This window comes from Pangasianodon hypophthalmus, chromosome 19, assembly GCF_027358585.1.
Source record: "Pangasianodon hypophthalmus isolate fPanHyp1 chromosome 19, fPanHyp1.pri, whole genome shotgun sequence".
Lineage (NCBI taxonomy): Eukaryota > Metazoa > Chordata > Actinopteri > Siluriformes > Pangasiidae > Pangasianodon > Pangasianodon hypophthalmus.
In genome coordinates, this window is record NC_069728.1 from 14,672,348 (window position 1) to 14,697,861 (window position 25,514).

General features: G+C 39.2%; 1 protein-coding gene across 4 annotated transcripts in view; it reads left to right on the forward strand.

Moving 5' to 3' along the window:
• The first annotated feature begins 3,398 nt into the window (after nucleotides 1-3,398).
• Nucleotides 3,399-25,514, forward strand: part of arid1b (AT rich interactive domain 1B (SWI1-like)) — a 63,188-nt gene continuing 41,072 nt past the window's right edge. The window contains exons 1-3 of one of the 4 annotated variants that reach the window (XM_026923760.3): nucleotides 3,399-4,321; nucleotides 13,193-13,399; nucleotides 20,808-20,948. In XM_026923760.3, coding sequence (XP_026779561.3) covers nucleotides 3,554-4,321; nucleotides 13,193-13,399; nucleotides 20,808-20,948 — 1,116 coding nt within the window. In that variant the 5' untranslated portion in view covers nucleotides 3,399-3,553. The other 3 variants (XM_034313900.2, XM_053242218.1, XM_053242220.1) reach the window with 3 other exon arrangements.

The window sequence follows — 25,514 nt, forward strand, 5'->3', positions numbered from 1 at the left end:
GCAGGATGGCTATTTAAGTATTTACACTTTGGCCAAGTTGGTGTGTGACATTGATGAAGCGCAACTATAAATGCAATTACTTTTTCATTACTGCTGAATCAAAGAAGTTCAGACACTAAAGACTAATTTTTGCATTTTTGCCCCCCATATTAAATTTAGCTGACATTTTACACTGTTCTACATGCTTTACAATTCAATTTGAAGGATTTTCATATTAGGTGAAATGACTTGGGAGTTGCAAATACATGAGTGAATTAGCATTTTCTAATTAGCATCTGAATGTGAATAAAGTCCAGATTATGCAGCCATATATGTTACATAAAAATATTGTGGTGCTATGGCCATGTGTGTTTTTAAGCCTGCACCAAAATAGCATATAGTGTGGTCACATGGCCATTCAATTTTTTTTAAATGTAAAGATGGAAAACAGCAGTGAAGAAGGCAACAGTGGCAACTGTTTTGCTAATTTACTGCAAAGACAGAAAAGTAAACAGAAAGGTAATGTTAGTCTGTTGTTGTTTTTTAAAATAGTGGTTGTGGCTGTCAGTTATTAACCAATTATTCCATTAAATATTAATATAGAAGGCACTTCATCTCATTTTCTTGTAGGGAAGCCTATAGGAGGTGCATCTCACTTTCTCCAATGGAGGACACCCAATAGGGCACTTCATCATGTTTCCTCCACTGTAAGGGCACTATAAAGGACATTTTCGTGGCATTTTATTTTTCGTGGCAGTTTATTTATTTCATGGCATAAAATAAATAAACCTTTCAGGGTATATGACTCATTATATGGCTCATTGAGGCAGTATTGCTTTGTCACTCACTAACACTCTCAGCAATCAAACTATTAGTCACATGAGGCTTAATAAGGAAATGTGCAGTCATCATTCATCTGAAAAGTGCCTCAATCGGCAACAACTCCGGCTGAAGAATCATCTAAAGCCAGCTTCCAAGGGACTGTTTGGTACGATGTGATGATGAGCAGCTGCTGTGGTGGAGATCTGAGATGCGGCAGGATCAACAGGATCAGACGAGCATCAGACGAGGACACAGTGCAGAACAGGATGAAGCTGCTATTTTTGAAATGTTTTAGTCAAAGCTCTGTTTATTTAATGCTACTGTTTAGCTAATAGGAAGAGACATGGATGTTTCACATTTCTGTCCATAATGTCCTCATAGACTTTTCTGGAATCACAGACACTGGGATTGACCGTGGTGTTGCGTCCATCCACAACACAATCCTTATTGCCAATTTGTGAGTTTGTGCATAATGTAGGGGTGTACAACACCAGTCTGGGAGCACTGAAGTCAAGAATAGTGCAGCAAGTTTGTGGGTGGTTCACTCAGGTGTCTTAATTATCATATAGGAGGTGCCTATTACACTGTATATTACAATTTGAAAATGGTAATATTCATTCATTCATCTTTAGTAACAGCTTTATTGTGGACAGTGTCTCAGTGGATTCAGAGCCCTGGAACACTGGGCACGAGGCAGGAATACACAAGGCAAAAGAGATTTTTCCCCTGATGTTATTTATATACCCTACAGTTTCCCAACCAAGGTCCTAGATCAACACCCTGTCCTGCACATTTTAGTGTATTCCCTGCTCTAATGACTACTACTGATCCAAGTAGTTATCTAATTAACAGCCCATTCTAAATTGAGGTGAGTGTATTAGAGCAGGAAAAACATTACGACATTCAGGACAAGGGCTACATCATGACCAGGATTAGCAACCCGTGAGCTGCATGTACGGTTGTTTATGTGCTCCATATCCTTTCCACTAGGAGGCGGCCTTTAGTTGAGTATGCTATTGTTGACAAGACTACACAAGACCGAACATGGTAACATTCAAGGCTGTTGTAAAACCGTTTTTTCTAAAGCAAATGGAGAGTTCATATGGACCTGGTTGCGTCTTTTGGTACAATGGGTGATTCAAGTGACCTTTCACTCTGAGTGTAGTCTATAGGACTAGTACTCATGATCAATTCTTGTATTTCTGTGTCACCCTGAGGAGAAATATGGTACAACATCCATGGTTGTCAAAAAGAATAAAGTGTTAAGAGTCACCATCCATAAAATTCAACCGTATTGTCTGACTGAAAATAACGTAAATAAGCCTGGCATCTCCCGTCCTCTAGGAAAGCAACCTGCAGAGCTTCGATCCAGCCCAATCTAACACGCCTCGTCTAGCTAATTAGTGTCTTCATAGCACTTTAATTAGCTGAATCAGGTATGATGGATGTGGGTTGGAGTTAAACTTTGCAGGAAAGCAGAAGACTGTGATTATAAAGATGATAAAACAGTTCATTGCTGACACACTGCAGCACAGTATGATTTGGTTTTGTTTCTTGTCACTTTGTTCCTATAGATGCATGGTGGAGAAATTAAAGCCTACGTGGGTTAGAGATGAAGGAACATTAATATGTAGCACTTCATTAAGGATGACACAATTTCTGCCGAACATCTATAGGTAGCGTGTATTTTCTTGCTAATTTCCTGTTCTGAATTACAGCACAGTGTTAGGAAAGAAAATGTTAAATCTAGATCCTTTTTGCGGGTGTGTATCTCTGTGTGGAACCTTTAATGGTTCATTGTAAAACACAAAAGGAATGTTTCCCTATCAGAGAGGAAACCAAGAAACCGTAATTATAATCCCACTATCCGGTTTCACCCAAAGTTGGATGGGTTCCCTTCTGAGTCTGTTTCCTCTCAAGGTTTCTTCCTCCTTGCTGCTGTCGTCTCTGGCTTACAGATCAAGATCTACATCCAGATTACTGTAAAGCTGCTTTGCTGCTATGTCTATTAAAGCACTATACAGACAAAATTGAATAGAACCCCTAAGTAGCTGCTTCAGGATCTAAAACAGGGGTTTTCTGTCCTGATGCTCTGTTGTCTTGGACAGTTAATGTTTTTCTGCTTGATAATGAGCTTCTAACTCAAGTGTGCGACATACAAGCATGATGCTGTGAGCAAGCGAACTTGACACTGTGAAGGGCATCTTTGTGGATTAAAATAACTGTTTTAATCAAAATCCAAATCTGCAGACGCTGGAGGAAGCACTGATTTCGAATTGTGGGCTACAGCTGGAGTCCGAGGATGTGAAATGATGTAGATGGAAAAGCTTATAAACCTCTGTAGCTGGGAGCTTGGTAGCTTTTGTCTCTGAAAGCAGCACTTCTAATGAATCTTCATCATCTAATCCGAGTGTGTGACTTCTAAGCGAGGAAAACAGGTCTGGTCGTGAATCCTAAAGTGAAAAATGTTGGAAGACGCGAAGATCCCCCTCCTTCCTCTCACCACCATCACCATCTTCACCATCATCACACACCTCCACAGCAGCAAGGCTTGAGTCAAACCCAACAGCAGCATCACGGAGAGAATCAAAACAACACCAACACCAACCATCACTCTGCGCATGGAGACCTCGGGAGCCACCAGCCTGGTGGAAACTGGGTATTTTGGGCTGAGCAAACCGAGCTCTGTGAGAAATTGTTGAATAAAAGTGACGAGGAGGATCGCCGTTCGTTTAACACGGTGGCGGATCGGATGGGCAGCAGGTTCGAGTCGTCTAAAACGAGTAACGACAACAACAACAACAGCAGCAGCAGGAGCAGCAGCAACAACAACAACACCAACGACGACGGCAGCGAGTCGTCTCGAAGTGGGAACGGCTCAGGTTTTGAGTTTAATCATTATTATGGGGATGGAAGAAGAGGAGGGCCTTGCTTTGATCAACATGGCGGACAACAAAGCCTTGGTGCTGTAACGCATTCGGCACGGAACAACATGGATCAAATGCAAAACTCGCACGAAGAGTATCACAATAATCCGTATAACCACTATCCGAACTACCGATCCGGTTACGGTGGGGCTGGATATGGGATGATGAGCCCATCGCGGCAAGGAAACGCCATGGGCCCGGGCAGCAACTCGGCTACAGCCGCCGCCGCCGCTGCTGCTGCTGCTGCTCACGGTAAAGCTGCTATGGCTTCTCCTTCTGCCCCGTCTCCTGCTGCAAACGTCGGCGGCTTTCAGAGGTTTCCGCCAGGCCAGAATCAGCAGCAGCAGCACCCATCAGGCGCCACGCCGACTTTAAATCAGCTTCTGACCTCTCCGAGCCCCATGATGCGCGGTTATGGCAGCGGCTATCAAGATTACAATAATAATCCCTCGGCTCAGCAGCAGGCGAGCATGGGGCTCGGCAAAGACATGAGCTCCCCATACGGCTCCGCCAGCCACGGCTGGGGGGCACAACAAAGAAACCACCCGGCCATGAGCCCTGGAAATAACGGCCAAGGAAACAACAGATCCCAGGTTCAATTATTTGCTTTAGTTTACTTTGTGTAGTGCTTTGCAACGTAACATTAATCACTAACGTTGTTGCTACCCATCCTGTCTAGTGGCCTGATCGCTAGCTAGCCAGCTAACCGGAATGAGAATGCTAACTGTTAGCATTAGCCTATTTTTTTTTTCTCGATGGTCTAAAAAGGAAGGGCGAATACAACAACTTTCAGCTCTTGCGAAGGAAAATGCGATTTGTTTGATTTTTATTTTTCGATTTTTTTCACCATTTTCGGGTTTGGTTACTAGCTAGGGTCCGCCGCTTGGCTAAGAGAAATAACATAACTTTCTCCCCAAGGTGACTTAGCCAGCACCTGGTAAAAGGCTAGTTAGCATTTTGTTAGCGCGATGTCGCTGTATTGAGCAACCCAAAGCTAGCTAGCACTGAGAGCCGCGAAACGTCATTCATTCTCTCTAAAATTAACCACTGGGTTTAACTTCACGTTACCACTTGTGTTTATGCATAATATTTAACTTTAAGCTGTTTTCTCGACAGAAATATACTGAATGTATTCTTAAACGATTATATTATTAAATGGTAGACGACGAATAATTAAAAAAAAAAAACTTTGCTAATGGCGGAATATTCTAGCACAAGTACTGCTAGCTAGGTTAGCGTAACTGGCAGCCGTTTTTTTTTTTTTTTTTTTTAACGGGCCTCAAGATTTGAATTTTCCTAGTAAATTAATGTGCGTCTTGTAAAATTAGATATTTAATTTGTTTTATAGATTTACCACCACTCTTTCTTTAAACTAGACATTTCATTTTTTTTAAGTCACGTTTAAATTAAAGACAACCAGGTAGCTTTAGTATAACCTGTGCGAAAGGGCTAATGCTAAAATGAAAGCTAAAATAAACCTAGCACTAATTGCTAGCTGGAAGATGAGGCTAAGCTAACACTAGCTAATCCAGTTAGATTTTTAGTCACTTAATAAACCACTGAAACAATTACACTAGCAACATGGTATTAAATATATCAGAGACTAGACACTGAATTAAAGTGCTTTGTTGAGAACTGAAATAATTAAGTAGCCTGAATTTAGCTTGTGAATATATGCTGTTGAATGTAGAAAATATTTCTTTTATATTTATAAAAAATCCCAAGCAGCTGTCTGCATTATTTCACAAGGCACAGGTGTTTGTATGAAAAAGAGAGTTTAGGGAAGTTTAGTTCTCATAACCTTTCAGTATAAATGGCCATGATGGTGACTGATAACTAATCAAGTTCCTCTTTTTCTTTTATCTTTTATTCAAAAGCTTTCTTTTCAGCTTGTCTTTTGACTAATACGGCTGTATGTTTGATTTCCTCAGAAGTGGACCTTGTGTTTCTCAAACGCGAAGCCTGTCTGAACAGGTTGATTATATCCTTCATTTGATATAAATGTGATAAAATCTTGACTACTTTAAAAACATGCTGGCTCAAATGTCTGTACATGTTTGTCATATTAGGAGCTGTGTAATTTTTGTCATCGTCATTGTCTTGTTTTGTAGGTTTTTAGTGTTTTTTTTTTTTTTTTTTTTTTTTAAAGTGACCCAGAATCCAGTCCAGTGTAGACCTGAGCTCTCTGGCAGCTGTGGGATTTAAACTCAGATCCTTCTGGGAGCGTGTCCTCTTAACCGCCACATCCTCCGGTTACCCCTACCACAGCTGCGTGCTTCTCCTGGCCCTGCTCGGCGAGGATCAGTAGCCGTGACCTTCACACATGCAGATTAGCCATGTGCTCTGTGTGTGTGTGTGTTATTGCCAGCGCTCTCAGCAGGAAATGTATGGAGCGTATCTGCTCCGTGCCCTGATTATTCCCTCTGTCCAGCCTCAAGCTGACTGAAGGAGGTGCCAATGCACCGGGCAGTGTTTTTTCACACACCACACCAGGAATTCATGAGTCTTCATCAGAGCACTTGAGCACGAGTTCTAATAAATCTATAGCATTAAACGTCTTTAAAAAGTCATATATCAAGAACTGTTTCAATCAACTGTTAAAAACGCAATACGCAAAGTCGGATTTATAATCAGTCTGTCATCAGGGAATGATGATGGCATAAAACTTATTTTATTCCCAAGCATCACTAGAATCACAAAACCTCCCTGTTTAATCATTGCATAATTTTTCAGCAGAATAAGTAAAACATTGGTGCTTTTGGCCTCTGGTCTCTATATTCATATTATTTACTATCTCAGATGTGCTAAGGGAGTATTGTTTGTGGTATTATCATCTGGTAGACAAATCACAAGTTTATATTTAAGCTCTGGTTTTAATCCGTGATCATTATAGTAACAACTTCCCCTACATTCACACTAGCAAGCCACAAGTCGCTCGGGTCACTTGTAGTCTGTATGTTGTGGGCGTGTACCGAACGCTACTGTTGTCGCTCGTGGGCGTGTACCGTTCGTCCAGCTCCGATGAGAGAGAGTCATGGCCAAAATGTAGCCTATAAGCAAGTGAAATTGTGTTTAAAATGTGTAAAGTTTTAATAAAGTGGAAAAAAAAATGGTGAAAAATTGGTTCTTTGATGAACGTTACGTACCAGGCGTATTCGTATTAGCAGCACACACTGACTGTATTAACTACAAACACTCAACAGAAACACCAGTGATTTTTGCTATTTTCTGTAAAGCTTTATTTTCTTTGTAGTGTCTCGACACACATTTAATGAGAAGTTGTATATGACAGGATAAGATGAAAACACAGTTTTGCTTTATTTATTCATTCATTCATTCATTCAGGCAGTATTTAGTAACTAATTGCAGGTAGAAACTTGTGAGCGGGGGAGGGGAAAATGTTAGGCCACAAGTGCCATGCGATTGGTCCGAGGAATCATAAGAGCCAATCGTTTGGATTTGTTGCATAACTCTGTCATACCTAATTTGCATAAAGTTAAGAAAATCTCAACTCGCATGTCGCTCTGTTGCGGAAATTGCGACTCCGTGGTGTGTGTGTGTGTATAGAAAATGAGTGTTTGCCTGTCGCTTTGTTGCTCGCTAGTACGAACGTACCTTTACAAAGGGACTTGCATGGCGGACGCTCCACATACACAAACAGCAATGTAATACTTTTCTGTGAGGAGACTTTTGTTTAAGATTTTTTTAAAGGAGTCTCCAGTGTCAGTGCTGTAACAGTCAGAGGTAAGGCTGTTCCTTTAGATTTTCTGACACAGGAGAGTTTTCGTGCAGTTTCTTGGTAAAATGACAAGCTGCGTTTTCAGGCTTATTAACGTCAAGAGAGAGGCTGATCATGGAGCGAGTATTTATAGCTGCTGTAACGTAAGTGACAACAGGAACTTAGTTGATTTTTGGATGTTCCACAACATTAACGTAACTAGAAACGGATAAAATGTAAGTGTCATAGTTTAATGAATAACGATCATCACTCCACTCCTTTTATGAGTATTTTCCTGTCCCATTTAGCACGTCGTGTCAACTTTTATTCCTTATGTCAACGCATCCTGAAGTGTTTAACAGCTACTAAATCGCAAGCGCAACTATTAATATAAATAATCTACAGACATTCAGTGTATTAATACAAATTTAAATCAGTTTGCAGAGTTGAAAACACCAATGAGAGACATTCCTTTTGTAAACATGGATAAAGTAATTACAGCATGCTTTGATGTTTTATGATTTGTCTCTTAAATAATGCTTTGTGGAATTAGAGTGCATGCGAGGAGAAATCACTATAGATCACCTGAATAGTGCAGTATATCTGAGGTGCTGGTTCTGTTGCATGGGTGTGAGTTAGCTAGTTAATGTGAGCTTGGATTAGCTAGTATTGCAGCAGGCTAGCGCTATCTACTCCTCAGTCTCTGATACAAAGTGTTCTCCTTACACCAGAGACTGAGCTTATATTGTGGCTCCTCAATCCATAAATCAGTGTTATGTTCCACATACAACACAAATAAAATCACTTTAGCTGTGTTTATCTTTGTATTCACGCGTCCTGACAACAGCGAACGGTTTGATAGAAGTGAAACAGCGCACTGTGGTGTGGCTTTGCCAAACTGTTAGTTTAAATTATCCAGGCTAGTAAAAGAGAAAGTAACAGATCAACACAGCTAGAATGATAAAATTGAAAACACTATGATGTTTGTACCCAAAAGTACAGAATATTCTGTCATTACAGAACACTAATACAGGACTAACGTTAAAGAAAATGCGATTCAGCGATGTGACCTCCAATGCTTTACGGGATTAGTAGTTCGTTCCTTGTAGAAGTCAATAAGTAAACAGCTTTGTTCCCCTTTTTTTTTTTTTTTTTTTGCCTCGACATAATTAATATAAAGGCATGATTTATAGTGTAGTTGGTTGGTCTGGTTTAATGCTCCAGACTCTCTCTCTCTCTTTGTTTTTTTTTTCTTTTTTAATTTCAACAAATTTTCTCAGACATCTGCTAAGAAAATTAATTGGAAATTTATTTCCTGAACCAATGCAGGTGAAAATCTGTTCACTATTCAGATATGGAGTGTGTGATCATGTGGGAGTGAATGAGTGTGTGTGGGAGTGAATGAGTGTGTGTGGGAGTGAATGGGTGTGTGTGTGTGAGCTTGTGTGTGGGGTGAGTGAGTGTGTGTGTGTGTGTGTGAGGTAGGTGAGTAAATGAACTATTCACTACGTTTTGACGAAAAAATAATATTAAACACTTATATTTAGGAACTCCGATTTCATTCTTATTTTATGTTTGAGTAATCACAGAAGGACTCTCGCAGTTCGTAAACGTGTTCATCATGACTCTTTCCATAATTAGTTCGGTAAATGAGCAGTGAGGCAACTCTTCTTTTTTCTCAGCGGGAAATAATCAGTTTAATAGCCTCTCTGTTGTATTCAATGCATTCTCACCATTTTTTTTGCCTTTTTCATTTGGTGTCAGTAATGCATTTAGTTTTTTTAATTTAAATATTTTACAGTAATTGCCTAACCCCGGGGTTCTTAACTTGAGTCCTGGTGACTAAATTTAGTGAATGGTTCAGAGTCTGGCATATATTTCTGATCTCCTGAAGCAGTAGAACCACAGACTCTCAAACTCAGTTGAAGCAGGCCAGTAATCATTGTGACCAAGTGTTATAGAGAGCATTACGAACACCAGATTTATAGTTTAGTTGTTTCTAAATTTAGAATAAAATCACAGTAGTTTCATTTGTCTTACTCTTAGTCCTCGTATATTTTATCTCGTTTAAATATATACGGTTCATGAGTAAGGTTCATAGATTTATAGTCAACTCATGAGTGATTATACCTTATTTTAGTATGCTTTATCATAAATACTTTTTTCTTTTATATGTAGAGGATTACATTAAAGATTATTTTTATTATATGGTGACAGTGATAAGTGTTCAGTAACATTTTGTGCATGCTGAACATCGCAGTATGTTGTATGTTGTATTATCGGCACTTGCCCAGCTGTCATCAGTGTCATACAGCTGTTGAAGTATAAAAATCAGTGTAGTTTTACTGTTGTCTCAGTTGTAATGCTGTTCAATAATGAATGTTTAATAAATATCCTGTTTTTTATACTATTTATATGGTTAGACCTGTGGTGATGATCAGGGATTAAAATATGTGTTAGTAAAGTGCTAGAACTTGCATGTGTGTTTGCATTTTGTAAGTTACTGTGATGAGCGCTAGATCTAACTTGTAGATATATTAGCGAGGAGTTGTAGGTAAACAAATGTTTTGTGCACTAGAGGCTGCAAAACTTTGACTTTTCCCTTCTTCTATTTCTGTATAAGAAGTTATAAAACGAAATAGTTTTCATAGCTCTATTTTAAAATCTCTTACTGCTGGTATTTTTCTAGTAAACCACAGCAAACTACATTTTGTAGCTGTGCATCATAGAAACGGTTTCCTGTATTGCAAAGAGGAATGTTTAACGTATCATCCAGCCAAAGGTGATGTGAAGGTTTAATATCTATGCACGCTTTATTCTGGTTGTTTTACTTCTGTAGAAGTGTTTCTGTGATGCTACAAGTTTTCTTCAAAAATAATTTCTTCTGTAATCATTTTTGCGTGTGTGTGTGTGTGTGTGTGTGTGTGTGTGTGTGTGTGTGTGTGTGAGAGAGAGAGAGAGAGAGAGAGAGAGAGAGAGAGAGAGATTTGGAGAGGGAAAGGGAGTGAGTGAAAATTGCAGTGTGCCAGGACATTGGTTGCTGACACTCAAACTGCTAGTTTAAAGTGCCTTCACAGGCGTTCTCAATTGCACACATTTTCTGTAAGTGCTGCTCCAAATTGCCCCGAATTTGGCCGTGATGTGAGAAGATTAGCTTGGATAGCTCTTGCTCTTTTTTGGCGAATCCAGCTCACTGGAGAGCGAGTCTGACTCTCCCCATCAGCGTATGGCACACTGCCCTGAATTTCTGCACTTGCCAGCTTTTGAGTGTTGTCTTCAGCCCAACGAGGTCAGAAATGATGGCCTGTGTGTTTGTGTGTTTATTACACTACTGTTCTAGCAAGATTCTGCTGTAAAGTTTCCCTCACCTGCACTGTGATACTTTCATCCCTGTTATACCACAGTGTCACTGAATCCTGGAATCTGATTGGTCAGAAGTTGTTGATTGATTTTCTGTAACAGCAGCTTTAACAATAATTACAGCTGTAATTCAAATCACAGGTTGATGGTAATGCACTCGTTTTAACGTTAGCATTTTTATACTAACTGCAGATGCTCTATATGATATAAGCCTAATAATAAACAGATTAAAAACATTATTTAGAGAAGAAAAACGTCTAATTGTTGATGTGGTGAATTTTCTGTGAAGAGATATGTGTTTAGCATTTTTGGAAGGAGTCTCCAGTGTCAGGTGCTTTGTAAATTCAGAGTTAAAGTTGTTGCTTTAATATTTCTGACACAGGAAGGTTTTCAGGAAAGAGGACTTTGCCTCCTTTTTTTTTTTTTTTTTTGCAACTTGACAAGTTGCATTTGTTTTGTCTTATTAACTTCAAGGACAGAGAAAAAGGGAGGCTGGTGATTTAATGGCTGTGTCTGTTGTAATGTGGGTGAGAACAGAAACTAACTTAAAGCATTCCATAACTATAAGCACTTGGAAAAGCATGATGTTTTGCTCATTACTAAATTAAAAATTGTAATCATTAGCAAAATGCTGAGGCTTAAGATGAATAAAACACTTTAGGATGTACTGTTTTAGGCAAATAATCAATGTCAAGGTGGTAAGATTAACTCTGCTTTGTGTCAGCCCACAACACAACACCACGGGCATTGATTATTTTTCTATAGCAGTACATCCTGCTGTGTTTTGTTCTTTACCTCGCCTCTTCTGTGGTGTTTATTAGCTAGCTAATTATTTGGCTGCCACGTCTGTATCAAATGGTGTTGCGTGTTTAACAATATTTTCGAGACAATTTCACATGAACTGCTCATTCTTGTTTTAGTCATGACTTCAGAAGTAGAAAATTGCTGATGACACAGCGTTGCCATTTGTCAGTATGGTGCTATGCATGGAAATTTGGTTGCTAATCAGTGCTAAGTGTAAATATTGTAATTTTAGGTATAAAGAGTCTTTTTTTTGAGTAATTTATCAGCATATCTGAGGAAAATGTTGATATTCCTGTGAGTTTTGTCACTGTATAAAAGGCTTTACAGCTTGTTAAATCAGTCTCCTCAACCACTGCGTAGCTTGTGTTTGGCTAAGTTAGTGTACTAGTTTAAACAAAGCTAAAGTGTCGGTGTAGCTAGCTCAGAAAATGCTAGCTCAGCTTTATGTGCTTCTTCAGATATCAAATGCTTCATTCATATAATTTTGTGTGTTCACTGTATTTACAAGAGACTTTCTCATCATGTAAAAATTTGCTGATAGCTCTGACTTGACACAATGCCCTCAGTATGGTGGGACACGTGGAAATTTGGTTAGCAGTCAACGCAAAGTGTACATTACAGTGCTATTATTAGACATACGGAGTCCTTTCTGAATAATTTATCGACATGTCTGAGGGAAATGTTGATATTCCTGATATATTCAGTTAGTTTCCACACCATGAGTTTATAAAAATGGTGTTTCTTTTATTAACACAGCAGAAAGGTCTTGTATACGTTACTGAAGATGTGTAAGAAATCTGTATTGTATTCAATTGTAGTCAAAACCCTGGAACATGTTTACTTGTAAGTAAATAAAAACAATACCATTAACAGATATTTAGTACAAATGCTGATTAATTACACACACGGCTTGGGCCTTGAAGAGTTAACTGAAAATGCACTACTAAGTACCAGGGTTGATCTGTGAACTGTGCTTTGTTTATCTATAATCTATAAAATGTCTACTTGGTGCTGGCAGATATGAAAATTGTTAAATGCTTATTTTAAGTAGCTAATTAACAATTGCAGCCAGTGTCATTTTATGCGGTAAATCAGACACTAGTTGTTTTTGTTAAACAGTGATTGACCTATGATTGTTAAATTCACCAATTAAGTAATACACGCCACATATAACGGTCTTATATAAAGCACTTGTAAACATTTACACCTCTCTCAAACAAAAGAAAATATGCACAGTCTGGTTCACAGAAGGGTTCACAGAAGGGTTCACACTTGTTAAGAAATCATGCATTAGCCACAGCTCTCCTTTAACCAAGAGTCCAAAGGAAGATAATTATACTGACACCTAAAATAGAAATCTCTGTAATTATTCACACCTTACAATGTATTCATATTTGAAAATGGCAGTGCATGTGTGTGTGTGTGTTTTTTTTTTTTTGTTTTTTTTTTAAACTACTAAAGCAATGATAACTATTTAATGTTTATCAGCAGGATTTGGGAATTAGAATGTGAATATCAGCAGATGTTATGTATTGAATACATTGTATGTACATGATGCTAACCACTGAAAGTCTTTCCCCAGGTGGCACCTCTGGACGCCATGGCCATGAAGCGCTCCCAGATTTACAGCATGGCAAACAGCCCTTATTCTCAGCAACAGCAGCAGCAGCAACCGGGCGGAGCCTACTCCGGCCAGCCATACGGAGCTCCCGCTCCACACCGATATCCAATGGGAATGCAGGGGCGTGGCCAAGTTGGTATGGGATCCTTGCAGTACCATCATCAGCAGGTATGGACAATTCCCAGCGTAAAGCCCGGCTTTCTGTTATTCCCTAAGCATGAGGATTACGTACCTGTAAGAGCTGCTGTTGTGGTAGATGGTGCCGGGGTTATACACTTATTCTAGAGGTTTCATCAGTTCCGAAGTTTACAAGTCTATTTAGATTTGTTTATGAGTACTATATACACACACAGTCCTAGACTGCTCATATACAGTGTACATGTTAAAGGCTCAGCAATATTAAGGAAAAAGGCTGGTTATATGTCAAGTCGTATGTTAATGTGATATTTGCAAAAGCAAAAAAAGCCAAAAAAAACTCTTCCCAAATCTAAGACGGTAAGAATCACTCCAACACCAGCATTTTTCTCCTTAAAGCAAATACCAAGGAAAGTAACATTTAGTAGAGCCGTGGTTGATGTCTCAGATCTAATAACTGTTTAGAAATAGATGAAATTTTTAAAGGTTTGATAGTGTATAATAATATCAGTTATACAGCAGCATTGTTAAATTCTCGAATCTGATTGGTTAGGAGGTGTTGATTATTCTTCTATAAGTGCAGCTCAGACAGTACTTCCTTCGCACCATTTATATTAATGCATTTGTTCTAATATATTATTGTTTCTGTAGAGACAACTTGCATGGTGTGCCTACCATTTAAATTTTTTAAATTTTTTGATGTGTGAAGAGATGTTTGATTAACATTGGAGTCTCCACTATCAGTTCTTTGTAACAGTCAGAAGCTGTAACTTTGTAAGGTTTGTGATAAGGGAACATCTTGGGGAGAGAGGGCTTTTGGTTTCTGGGTAACGGGTATGAAAAAGTGCATTGGACTTATTAATGTCAAGAGAGCGACCGGTGAAGGAACGACTGTTTATAGCTGCTATAACGTAAGTACTACCAGGAACTAACTTGTTTTGCTGACATGCTACTATATTAACGTATAATGTGACATTCTTTAATGAATAAAAAATTGGCAGATTGTTGTCGTAGACGAGCAATTAAAAACTTGGGCATGTTGATATTGGAAAATAATCAACTTCAGGGTGGTAACTGTAACTCTTTGCGTCAGGCTGCATCACACCACCACGTCATTAATTATTTTCCTGTAATGGCATGACCACATGTGCTTTATTCCCTATTTAAACATAGTACAAGTAGGAACAGGACCAGACAAGCTATTGTAACTGTAGAAGTATATTTTTTTTCCTTCACACAGTGTCTGACACACTGTTATTTTGCTAGATATTAGTCTCTATTTTCCACAATTTGACTTCTTAATTGTAAGAACTACTAGCTAATCCTCGTGCAGGTGGCACCAATTTGTGAATTTGTAAATTAAATCTGTGCATTTCTTGTGGTGTTACAGAGTAGCTAAATATATTCCAGAAGTAGCTGATTGTAAATAATGATAATTATGATTCTTATCAGAATTTTTGAATATTACAGGTTATTACCCACCTGAGTAATCAAATATGATGCTATACACATGATGTAACGCATCCCATTGCAACTGATTACCAAAACTCTCGCAGAAAAAAGGGCGTTTGGATGTAGCTTTAGCTTTCTCATTTACATCTATACGTGCACGTAGTAACTTGTGTTTCAGACCTGTTCTGCGCTGCGCTGGCTTTCAGGCTTCGTTCGGCTGCTCTCTGATAAGATTAGGTGAAAGCCTGCCTGCCAGGTGACTCTCACATTGAGTTTCCGAGCGTGATCGCCCCTGGTCACGGCTGAAAGATCGAAATCAGCACAAAACGTTCTCAGCCCACGGCGTGAAGGAATGGAAAAAGACACACTGCCCGAAAAGCACATCATTACTCAATGGTCATCGCATAATTAGATCATCGGAGGCTGGAGGGTTTGTGTAATCTTTAACCTCGGGAGGGCGTTGTGTCAGCGATGCTGTTATTTTCACTCTGGCTGGTCCGAGAGGACAATAATGACTTTTATCTACTGCAGGATTAGATGACCAGAGGGCAGCGCTTTCCACAAGCTCACCTGAAATTGGCCAGTCAGATGCCAGGGGAACCCTGCTGTCATTCATAGTGACAGTACTGGAGCGTGTGCAGGTTACACACACACCAGCTCTGACATGGGGACAAGTTTGGAGACAGTACTGAAGTATAATACGCTGCGACAGAAACTGAAAGCAATCTGTCTTTATCCTAGTTGCATAGCTAATCTTTGTTGATTATTAAGCATTGTTTAAAAGTTAGGGTTCTTTCGCTTACACAGCGTTTAGTCTGCTTGAGTAGAACCCTGGTGTGTTTTTTTTACTCTGTGCATTTCTTTAGGCAGGTGAGAACACAACAATCTGACTTGGGTGTGGACCAGAATAACTCGTCTGAAAGCATCTAAACGAGGTGTCTCGATGCGCTGCCAACTCTAGCATGGTTTAATTGCGGTGAGAAAGTGAATCGACTCAGCTGCAAGACGTAAACCAAACATGCTGTGTGTTTTTTAGGTTGCAGCATTTTTTGTAGATGCGATGTAAGCCAAAGGATGCTATGGAAAAGAACACTATTACTATACTAGATATTGGTATCTTTAGAAAATAGAAAAAAAAAAGTCGTAAGTTTACATACACCTTGCAGAATCTGCAAAATGTTAATAGTTTAAAAAAAAAAAATAAAAGAGATAAAAAAAAATTTGCATTTTGTTTTTTATGTAGTACTGCCCTGAATAAGCTATTTCACATAGCAGATGTTAACATATAGTCCACAAGACACAATAATAACTGAATTTATACAAATGAACCTGTTCAAAAGTTTACACTCACTTGATTCTTGATACTGTGTTGTTACCTGGATGATCAATGATTGTTTTTATGTTTTTTGCGATAGTTTTTCATGAGTCCCTTGTTTGTCCTGAGGAGTTAAACTGCCCACTGTTCTTAAGAAAAATCTTCCAGGTTCTGCAAATTATTTGTTTTCCAGCAACCCCTTTCCAACAGAGGCTATATGATGCTGAGATCCATCTTTTCACACTGTGGACAACTGAGGGACTCGTACACAACTGTTACAAACGGTGCAAACATTCACTGATGCTCAAGAACGCAACACACTACAATAAGAGCCGGGGGGTGTAAACTTTTGGACAGGATGATCGGTGTAAATTGTTATTATTTTGTCTTCTGGGAAACATGTAAATGTCTTATGTAGCTTCTGAAGGGCAGTGAATGGGAAAAAAAGAATCTTAATTAAAAAAAAAAAGTGCAATATCTCAGGAACGAGTGGTTAAATGAGTGTTTGTAGGATTTATGTGGAATTAGCGTTATAACCAACAGACGAACTAAAGCCATTTTGGAATTGATCCAAACAGGGTTAAGGTCAGAGCAAGGTCAAATGTCTGAAATAGTTTCTCTTCAATAGCGTTCTTCCTGTCTAAAGTATATTTTCAGGGTCTTACAAAGTATTTACAATGGGGTCCCTGGAGGACTAGTGGTTAGGCCACAGCGCTCTCACCGCCACTGCCTGGGTTCGATTCCTGGCCAGGGAACCGACCCCAGCCACTGGGTTTGCACACGACAGTGCACTCCCAGTGCCAGTCACAGTGCCGGGAGGGTCACGTCAGGAAGAGCATCCGACATAAAAACTGTGCCAAATCAAATATGTGGCCCAGTGATCCTCTGTGGCGACCTCTGATGGAAGCAGCCGAAAGAAGAAGAAGAAGAAGAAATTAGTTAGGATAAGGACTAGACGTGTTGGCAGCGGAGGCATCCCTGTCCATGTCGTTGGTGTCGAGTTCTACTTGATTGCTTTCTGGTTTAATTATGCGCATTGTGAAACCAAACCAAAGTACAAACAAACTAAATGCAACAATTTTGCTCTGATTCTGTCTCTAATATGTGTCAAAGCGGCGGTTGATTCAGATTCTGTAAGGCATCAGTACTGCATTTTTCAGAGGGAAGAATTTGTGGCTATGCGTCACAAGTATAGTCAGCGTAGCCCAAATCAAACATAGAAGTGCCTCTTCATTCTGATGGCGCATGGTTACGTCAAAACCTTTGGGAGAGCAGAAGTCACTGGAAATTTTTTTTTTATGCAGTGCTTCAGTGTTTTGTAAAACTCCACGAGAACAGCTTTGTTTAGTTATCTTCTCATGTCCCGCATCCTAAGACTTTCACTAGTCATGTTTTTTCGCATTGTATGTTTTTGTAGCTTGAACGTTTATTGACAGAGTTCAGAGTTTTGGGTGAGTTTGAAGTAAGCAGGTTTTTCTGGGTTTTTTTCCTCAGCATGTCAATTCTTGTCCATGATATACACACACGCACACAACACACACACAACACAGATATGCTTGCAGAACTAGTATCGTAAGTGGTCTTGATCCTCTGTAAATATAGAAAGAGCTGTAATCTGAGGCCTCCGGTGTAGGTTCCTTTAAGTGCGGCGTACTGTTATGTGTAACTGTTTGTGTGTGTGTGTGTGTGTGTGTGTGTGTGTGTGTGTGTGTGTATATTTCCTACCTGCACAGTGTTCTCACCTGGCATACCCCCGCTCAGTAACTTCACCTGACCTTTAATCACATCCCTCTGTTTTAAAGCAAAGTACTCTGAGAGAATTGGACTACATATGGTTTCACGTAAGCATGGATTAAAGGAAGTACTCTCCCGCATTTGTCGTGTGTGTTTGTCTGATTAATATGGACCACCATTTTGAAATGTTTCTCTGTACTGAGAAAAGAACGGCCATCTTTTATTGCAAGGACAGGCTGAACTTGGTTAATAAATGTTCAGTGCGGAAAACATAACTGTAACAGTAGGAAGAGACGGATATGAGATGTATTACTTTATAGTAACGAGCTCATTAGAATACGTTATCGTTTTGTTATCATAGTAACAACTTACACATGGACTTGTCTGGTGGACGCACGACATAAACGGATTTGGAAAAAACTTGTGTAATGGTTAATACGGTGATGTTGTAGTGATTAGCCTTCATGGAAGGAGTCTCCAGTGTCAGTGCTGTGTAACATGACAGTGCTATTATCAAAAAATTATTTTCAGTTTACAATTTTAAATCATTGGTTGTTTTCCATTAACTGCACGCCCCTTTCATAACATGCATTGCCTTGCTGAGCATTTTTCAGCTGTCGACTGTTTTAATTGATGATGTATATAAATGCGTGGCTCAATCAGGGGTGAGAGTTATTTGCTCGTGATTATGATTATAATGAGATTAGAGATTAATGATTTTGTGCCGGATAAAGAAACCCTTTCTTATGTACAGCACCACTTTGCTAGACGTTTACATTTTCATTATGTTGAAGGTGCTAATAATTTCTTGTGCTCAGATCTCGTCTTATGCGCTGAGTATTAATATCTCTAAACAGTAGTGCAATGGCACAAAATATTCAGGTCAATAATCTCCATATGTTTGTGTAACGTGTGTGTGGAGGAATGCTAGCTAAAAGGTGCTGACACATGAGGGAAATGGTACATAGTCGTCATAGTGACTTGTCTGTGTTTTCTATTTGGCCTGAATGATGAATGCAAATGACTCCAGATGAGGCAAAGGGGCCGTGCCAGTACCAGCTGTTCCCCTGTAAACCTGTTACGTAACCCTGTATGAGACAGCCTGCGGTGATTTGGAGCTCACAGGATTACGATATCAACACGCGCACACACACACTTTCTCGTTGCTCATCATGAGCCTTCACGCTGAGGGAGGCAGGAATGGTGCGTTGCTATCAGTGCTGATTTTTGGTTTTTGAAGTCGGACCCTTGAGTGTTTCAGCTCCTGATTAAGTGATGAGAGAGTCATGTTCCCGACAAACACCTCTTTCTGCACTCAGTCCCTCACAGAGAAGAAATCCCATCACTCAAAAACTCTCGGTCTTGCGAAAAGAAACGGCACGTAGTTTAATGTTTTCCCTAGCGCGCAGCAAACCATGATGATTTTGATTCTTGGAGCCAATTGACTTTGTGTAATTTATTTAAATCTCACGAAACACAGTGAGCACAAACTAACAAGCACAAATAACATAAAGCATTATTATATTTAATAGTCCCAGTAAATGCACTGCACATAATCAAACAAACCAAAGAGCAAAAAAACATTGCCTGAGGGGCATGTAAGAAGTGATATGGCAGGAAACTTTGTCGTAAAACCCTTTTATTCGTTAGTCAGGAATATGGTGATGGAAAAAAGTGAACATCCCAAGTGGTGGAACAGAAATATCATGATAGCAAGTTAAAACCCCGATGATGCCACAGCCATCCATACCCGAGAGACAGGAGAGCAAAAATTGGCCATGTTGGGAGGGATGGCATTATTTTCTCTCCCCTGTCAGTCACAGTGACACTAGTAGATCGTGGGCATCACTAGCAAAATGTATGCAGAAGAGGGCGGATAGCTCTTTCCAAATGTGTTGCATTTCCCTGTGACGCACTTCGAAAAGATACGATTGGTTGGCTTTGCGTGTCTCAGAGGAAGCACATGTTTCACTTCACTCTCCCCAGATGATAGCTGTTGTGTGAAAGTGGAGAGTTAGCTACTGGGTGGGAATTAGCATGACTGAATTGGGGAGAAAATAGTGGGGCAGAAAAAGGTGAACCATCCGGCAAGTGTGCATAGAAATCACTGTAATCAATCAAGCAAAGAGAAAATGGAGCCAGTGCTAAATAAATGCCAAATAAGTAGGCTAGGATGTGATCTGACTGTGGACTTCAGGGTTTTGTAGATTTGAAGCCACGTTTAGACTGAAGGAGCTTATAAATAGTGTTTTATAATTGGGAGCAGCTTTTTAATTTTTTAATGGGGATGAGAATGAGAGCAGGACATGGTCAATGAGAAATAGGTTACCATGACAACCCTTGTGTAAACAGACTTAGACATGTGGCAAGACGTATTCAGGACGTGTATTTATTCAGAATTTTTTTTTTTTAACGCAAGAATATTATTATACTTCGTATTGCCCAGCTAAACGAAATGGCTTCCTCTTCACTACACTACACTGGGTATAACAGTTTGCTCTAGAGCCTACATTAGTGCACTGTGTCCTCAACAGAACACTATTTGAGATTCAGAAATAAAAGAAATATAACCATCATAATGCCTGTATGGAAATAAACTAACTACGTGCTTTATTTGTTTGTGTTTTTTTTCCTTAATTAGAAAATTATTAATTAAAAAAAATGACAAATAACCTGGCTTTTTTTTTTTTTTTTTTTTAAAGATCTTTTTCTACACTTAATAGCAAGGGAATTATTCTTAGGAAATTATTACAGGATTATGTTAAATGACTAAAAGTCATAAGATGGTGGAGGTCAGCTGGTTTCAAAGTCTCTCAGCGCAATGACCGTGAAAGTGCAGTCATCTTTTCTTTTCCTCAGGATTTGTTTGATGATTGTGGATGAGTAACCCACTGGCTCTTTGGGTATCAGTATAGTTGATGTGGTGTATTTCACCTCCAGCAGGTACCGGCGCAGTATGGACAGCAGGGCATGGGTGGATACTGCCAACAGGGTCAGCCTCCATACTTCAGCCCTCCTCATCAGCAGCCTGCAGCTCCCTCTCAGCCTCACTACATGCAGCCACGAGCTCCGCCGCAGCAGGTAAGAGCCTTCAAGCAACCCACTTGACACACGCAGCAGAGACACAGATGTGCATATACAGAGCAACACACAGATGTGGACCCATATACACAGACACACAAACACACACACAAAATTCAGTCTGACTGCCTCCACGTGACTACAAGCCAGTGTGTGCATTCCTACTTTTTCTGTTTTACTTACTCTGTGTGTGTGTGTGTGTGTGTGTGTGTGTGTGTGTGTGTGTGTGTGCGCGCAAGGCTGCGGTAATAAACCGACCTTGAGTGTGGAGCTCTCAGTGCCGTGCATGTGAATGATAACAGTGAGAGCACACTGCTTGTGCTGCTCATATCCCTGAGTCTCTGTTTATACTTTATACTGATTTCTCATTTTCTGTAGATCACCTGAGAAACACATCCACATTCCTTCTTTGTGTCCACAAAATCCAGCCCACTCTTACAGAAAACCTAGGAACATCGCTAAACCTTTACTCTCATTAAAAACGCCATTTATGTATATAGATATGCAGTTTGTTGACTCCCTCATTTCCTTCTCTCATCACTAACAGCTAGCCGGCTAGTTAACTGCTGGTAAAGTAGCTCACGTTTGTCACTGGCAGACCACAGTGGGTTTTCAGTATTCGGGTCTTGATTTGTAGCATCATATATACAGTAATTGGCTGTTTTATAAAATAAAGCGCTCAGTCTAATACTGTACATTATCCTTTCTGTAGTAACATCCTGCATGGGGAAGCCAGATGGAATAAAAATGTGCTACTTAACAAAGAGAGAAATATTTGTTGATATGGTGAAGTTTTCTGTGAGGAGATGTTTAACATTTTTGGAAGGAGTCTCCAGTGTCACTGCTTTGTAACAGTCAGTAGGTTTCCCCCTTCAGGATGGAGGCTGCAGGTTTTTTTTTGTTTTTAAGGAAAAAGGGAAGCTGGTGAGGGAACGACTGTTTATAGCTGCTATTACACAAGCGACAACCGGAACCAACTTGTTTCACAGATGTTCCACAACATTAATTGTTACTGTAAATGGTTAAAAAAGTGTAATGTGGTGGTGTTTAATAAATAAAATTTTTTAATGGTTGGCAAATTGCTGTGGTATAAGAGGAATAAAACAGTTTCTTTCATTCATTCTTTATGACCCAGTGACTAACAGGTATTATGCAATTAATATTAATAATTAATATTAATCTTCTAAAGTGTTATTTATAATAAACCTTTTCTGAATGGGACATTTTTACATTTTTCTCTTTCCTTCCTAGACAGCGCCTTCATTTTCAAATTACATTTTTGTGTTTTCTATTTATTGCGTAATTCCTGGATTTTTAATTAAGGCACAAATGTCACTCCATATGTGGTGCTGTGTTGGCGTTCCTAAAGCACATTGTGTGTTATTTTCAGCTATCCCTATCTCGGCTGGTATAGAAATGTGAAACGGGTGAGTGTGGGGCGATCTGCTACGGCGATGCTGTACACGATGTCCTGGTTTGCCGTATTGCAGCTCAATGCTGAATCAGAGCATTGAATCTTCCTGTGGAGGAGTCGCTATACAAGCTGTTCTCTCTCTGCTTTGGAAACACACTCATGCCCTCCTCTGTGCCAGGCTGGAGGCTCGGGCCTGCCTCACCCTGTCTGTGTGTGCAGTTAGATGCATATAGAAATAAAGCAACACGCTGACCTGACCTTGTGATTTCACTCTGTGCTCTCGAGCTGCGTCGTGATCAGGACTGTTCATCAGGAACACAGTCAGAGAAGAGATAGACAATGGAAATCTGCCAGAGTGTGAATGTTCTGTATCAAGCCAAGGTCCCTTCCAGGAATGATTAGGCATGTAACTTTGAGCTAAAGATACTTATATATATATATATATATATATATATATATATATATATATATATATATATATATATATATATATATATATATATATATACACACACGTGTATACACGCGCACACACAGATTGATTTATATTCATATATATATATACCCCAAAATGAGGTCAGTCAGCAAAAAGATGTTTGTTGTCTGCTTCTTTAGTTTTGAGCTGGTGCGCTGTAGACCTGATACAGAAGATAAGATACAAGCAAACAAAGTCTATGTCTGTATGTTGGAGATTTGCAGTGAATCACAGATATCAGGAGTGTGAACCTGAGTATCTAATATAAAACTAACTTTGCTACAGTATCAGTTGTCATTTAAAGGAATTTTCTGATTATTCTTAAGAATAACCCAGGAACCAATTTTTTTTTTTTTTTTTTCTTTTTCTTTTTCTTTTTCTTTTTCTTTCTTTTCTTAAGAACTTCATGTGCCATGTCAAACTACCGTAACTGCTGTAGTAGCACGTCTACACACTCTCCCTCTATTTTATAAAGCCTAGAGCTGCTCATGAAAAGAAAGAAAAAATTTAATACTTAAAATAATATAAATAATTAAATATTAATAAATAAATAAAGTCTTTTTGAATAGGACCGCTGAGATGATAATTGACTAAGCTTATTATGAAAATTCATCGATGTGTATTAAGTGATCCAGCAGTTAAGGGGCCAAGCACTTTCTGGCCTCACCCCTTAGTGAAGCCTTTGGGACCCCCAGCTCTTGTTTCCAAGGAGATCACTGTGTCCCGTTGGCCAAGTTTGATGTCAGAACATAAGTGTTGCTGACTTCCTCTTTTGTGAATTTGCTGTCACATTAGTTTGTGCGTCAATGACGAGCCATCCCATATATCAAAAATCTGAGGAACATGTTTTGTTTGGGTTGGTCTACAATGTTGTGTTCCAATTTGGTGGTGAATTGGATCAAATATGTAGCAGAAGAAGCAAAAAAACCAAAAAAAATAAAATAAAATTGGACGTAAAATCCAATATGGTGAAAATTAACGTTGTGGTATCTGTTGAACTTGGCATGACCAAAACAGTCAGAGGAAAGTGTTGTGTTTCTGTGACGTTGCATTGCTGAGATGAACATTGCCAGAATTCATAAAGTGTACAAAGCATTCTGTGGGCTACCATAAACTCCCATCTGGAAGTATAATAATCAGTGGAGAAGAAGGAGAAGGCGGAGAAGAAGAAAACATACAAATTAAAATAAGGTGCTAACACACCTTCAGTGCTTGGCCCCTAATTAGGGTTGAATGCAATACACTACTGAAGGCACAGAGAACAGCTGTAGCATTGCTTCTGTTTCTTGTCACTGTATAGTTTTTTTTTTTTTTTCCTTTTTTTTTAATGAACAGCAGTAACAGATGGACTGATTTCACTCCTAACATACTCTCTGCTTGCTTAGATGATAAGTCAGGAGCGATCAGATTGAACGCAGAGGGAAAAACGGGGTCTGGCGCCGAGTTTAGCTGAACTTCAGCTGAACCCTTGAAAGCGTGACGGAGAGAAAACAAGAGGGTGAACTGCTCTCTCTTGTTTCTGGAATAAATAACTAAAATGAAGGAATGCTATTACTCGATAGCGGTCACACTGGCTGCATGGTTTTACTCTGTGATCTACATAAGAGTTAAAACATCCTGTGGGATCTGAATACCAACGCACACCTTAGAAGAAATACAACACAGACTGAACTTTGAGTGATGGAAAAAAAGAGAGCGGTCAGAGAAAGCAATGCCCGAAATGTTCAAACTGCTCGAGTTTTTTACTCATTTAAACCAAAAGCTCCTGCTTGGTGAGTGGAAAAAGGTCAGTGTTTGTCTCATGTTACATAATGTTACGTAATGTTTCATGAAAGTGGCTTGACAAATTTGCGAAGTTTCGGTCAACGTAATGAAATATGAGCTTAATACGTTAATGAAGCCTCTTATGTACATTTTCAAATGTTATTTATTATAAGAAAACATCTCTTTGGGATTTAACTTGGTTATTATAAGGGAAATGGGATAATCATTAGAGACGGAGTAAAAATTAGCTGACAGATTACTCAATTATAAAAATAATAATTTGTTCAATCTTTATTTATTAGAAATGATTTTGGCGCACCAGCCAACCCAACCTCGCAGAACTACAATAACACAATAATGAACCACATCAAAACCAAGGAGTGTAAAAATATAATGACTAGCTTGATTTCTCTAAAGAAATCTTAATGTGCTTTGATTGTGTTGTATTCTATTATATTTAGTATATTAAGAGCCGCCGATGATTTCCATTGGGTGGACCATTACATGCTTCTTTATTCTGCGTCCTGTGTGGTCCTGGACTTTTACTTTTATAACCATGTGCACTAAAGGATGCTTCTTTAACCAGAATCTAAATAGCTTCAGTCTTATTATTTCAGCTGAGCAAAATCTCACACAAAGTAGGAGACACTTCCAAAATCTCCAGCTTTCTTCTGAAGAATTTTGATTCCACTCAGTGTTTCTCTTTATTAGCTTCATCTCAGTTTCTGCTTTTTCTTGCTACTGCTGCCCCTGGCTTGATCACGGGAAACAGTTTGGCCAGAAAATGAAATGTACTCCCTGGATGAATGGGTACATATTTTTGTAGCTAGTGGAAGCTAGGGCTGGGCGATACAACTAATGCAGTATCTATATTATGGTGAATTATCATGATATCTGAGATATGGATATTGAG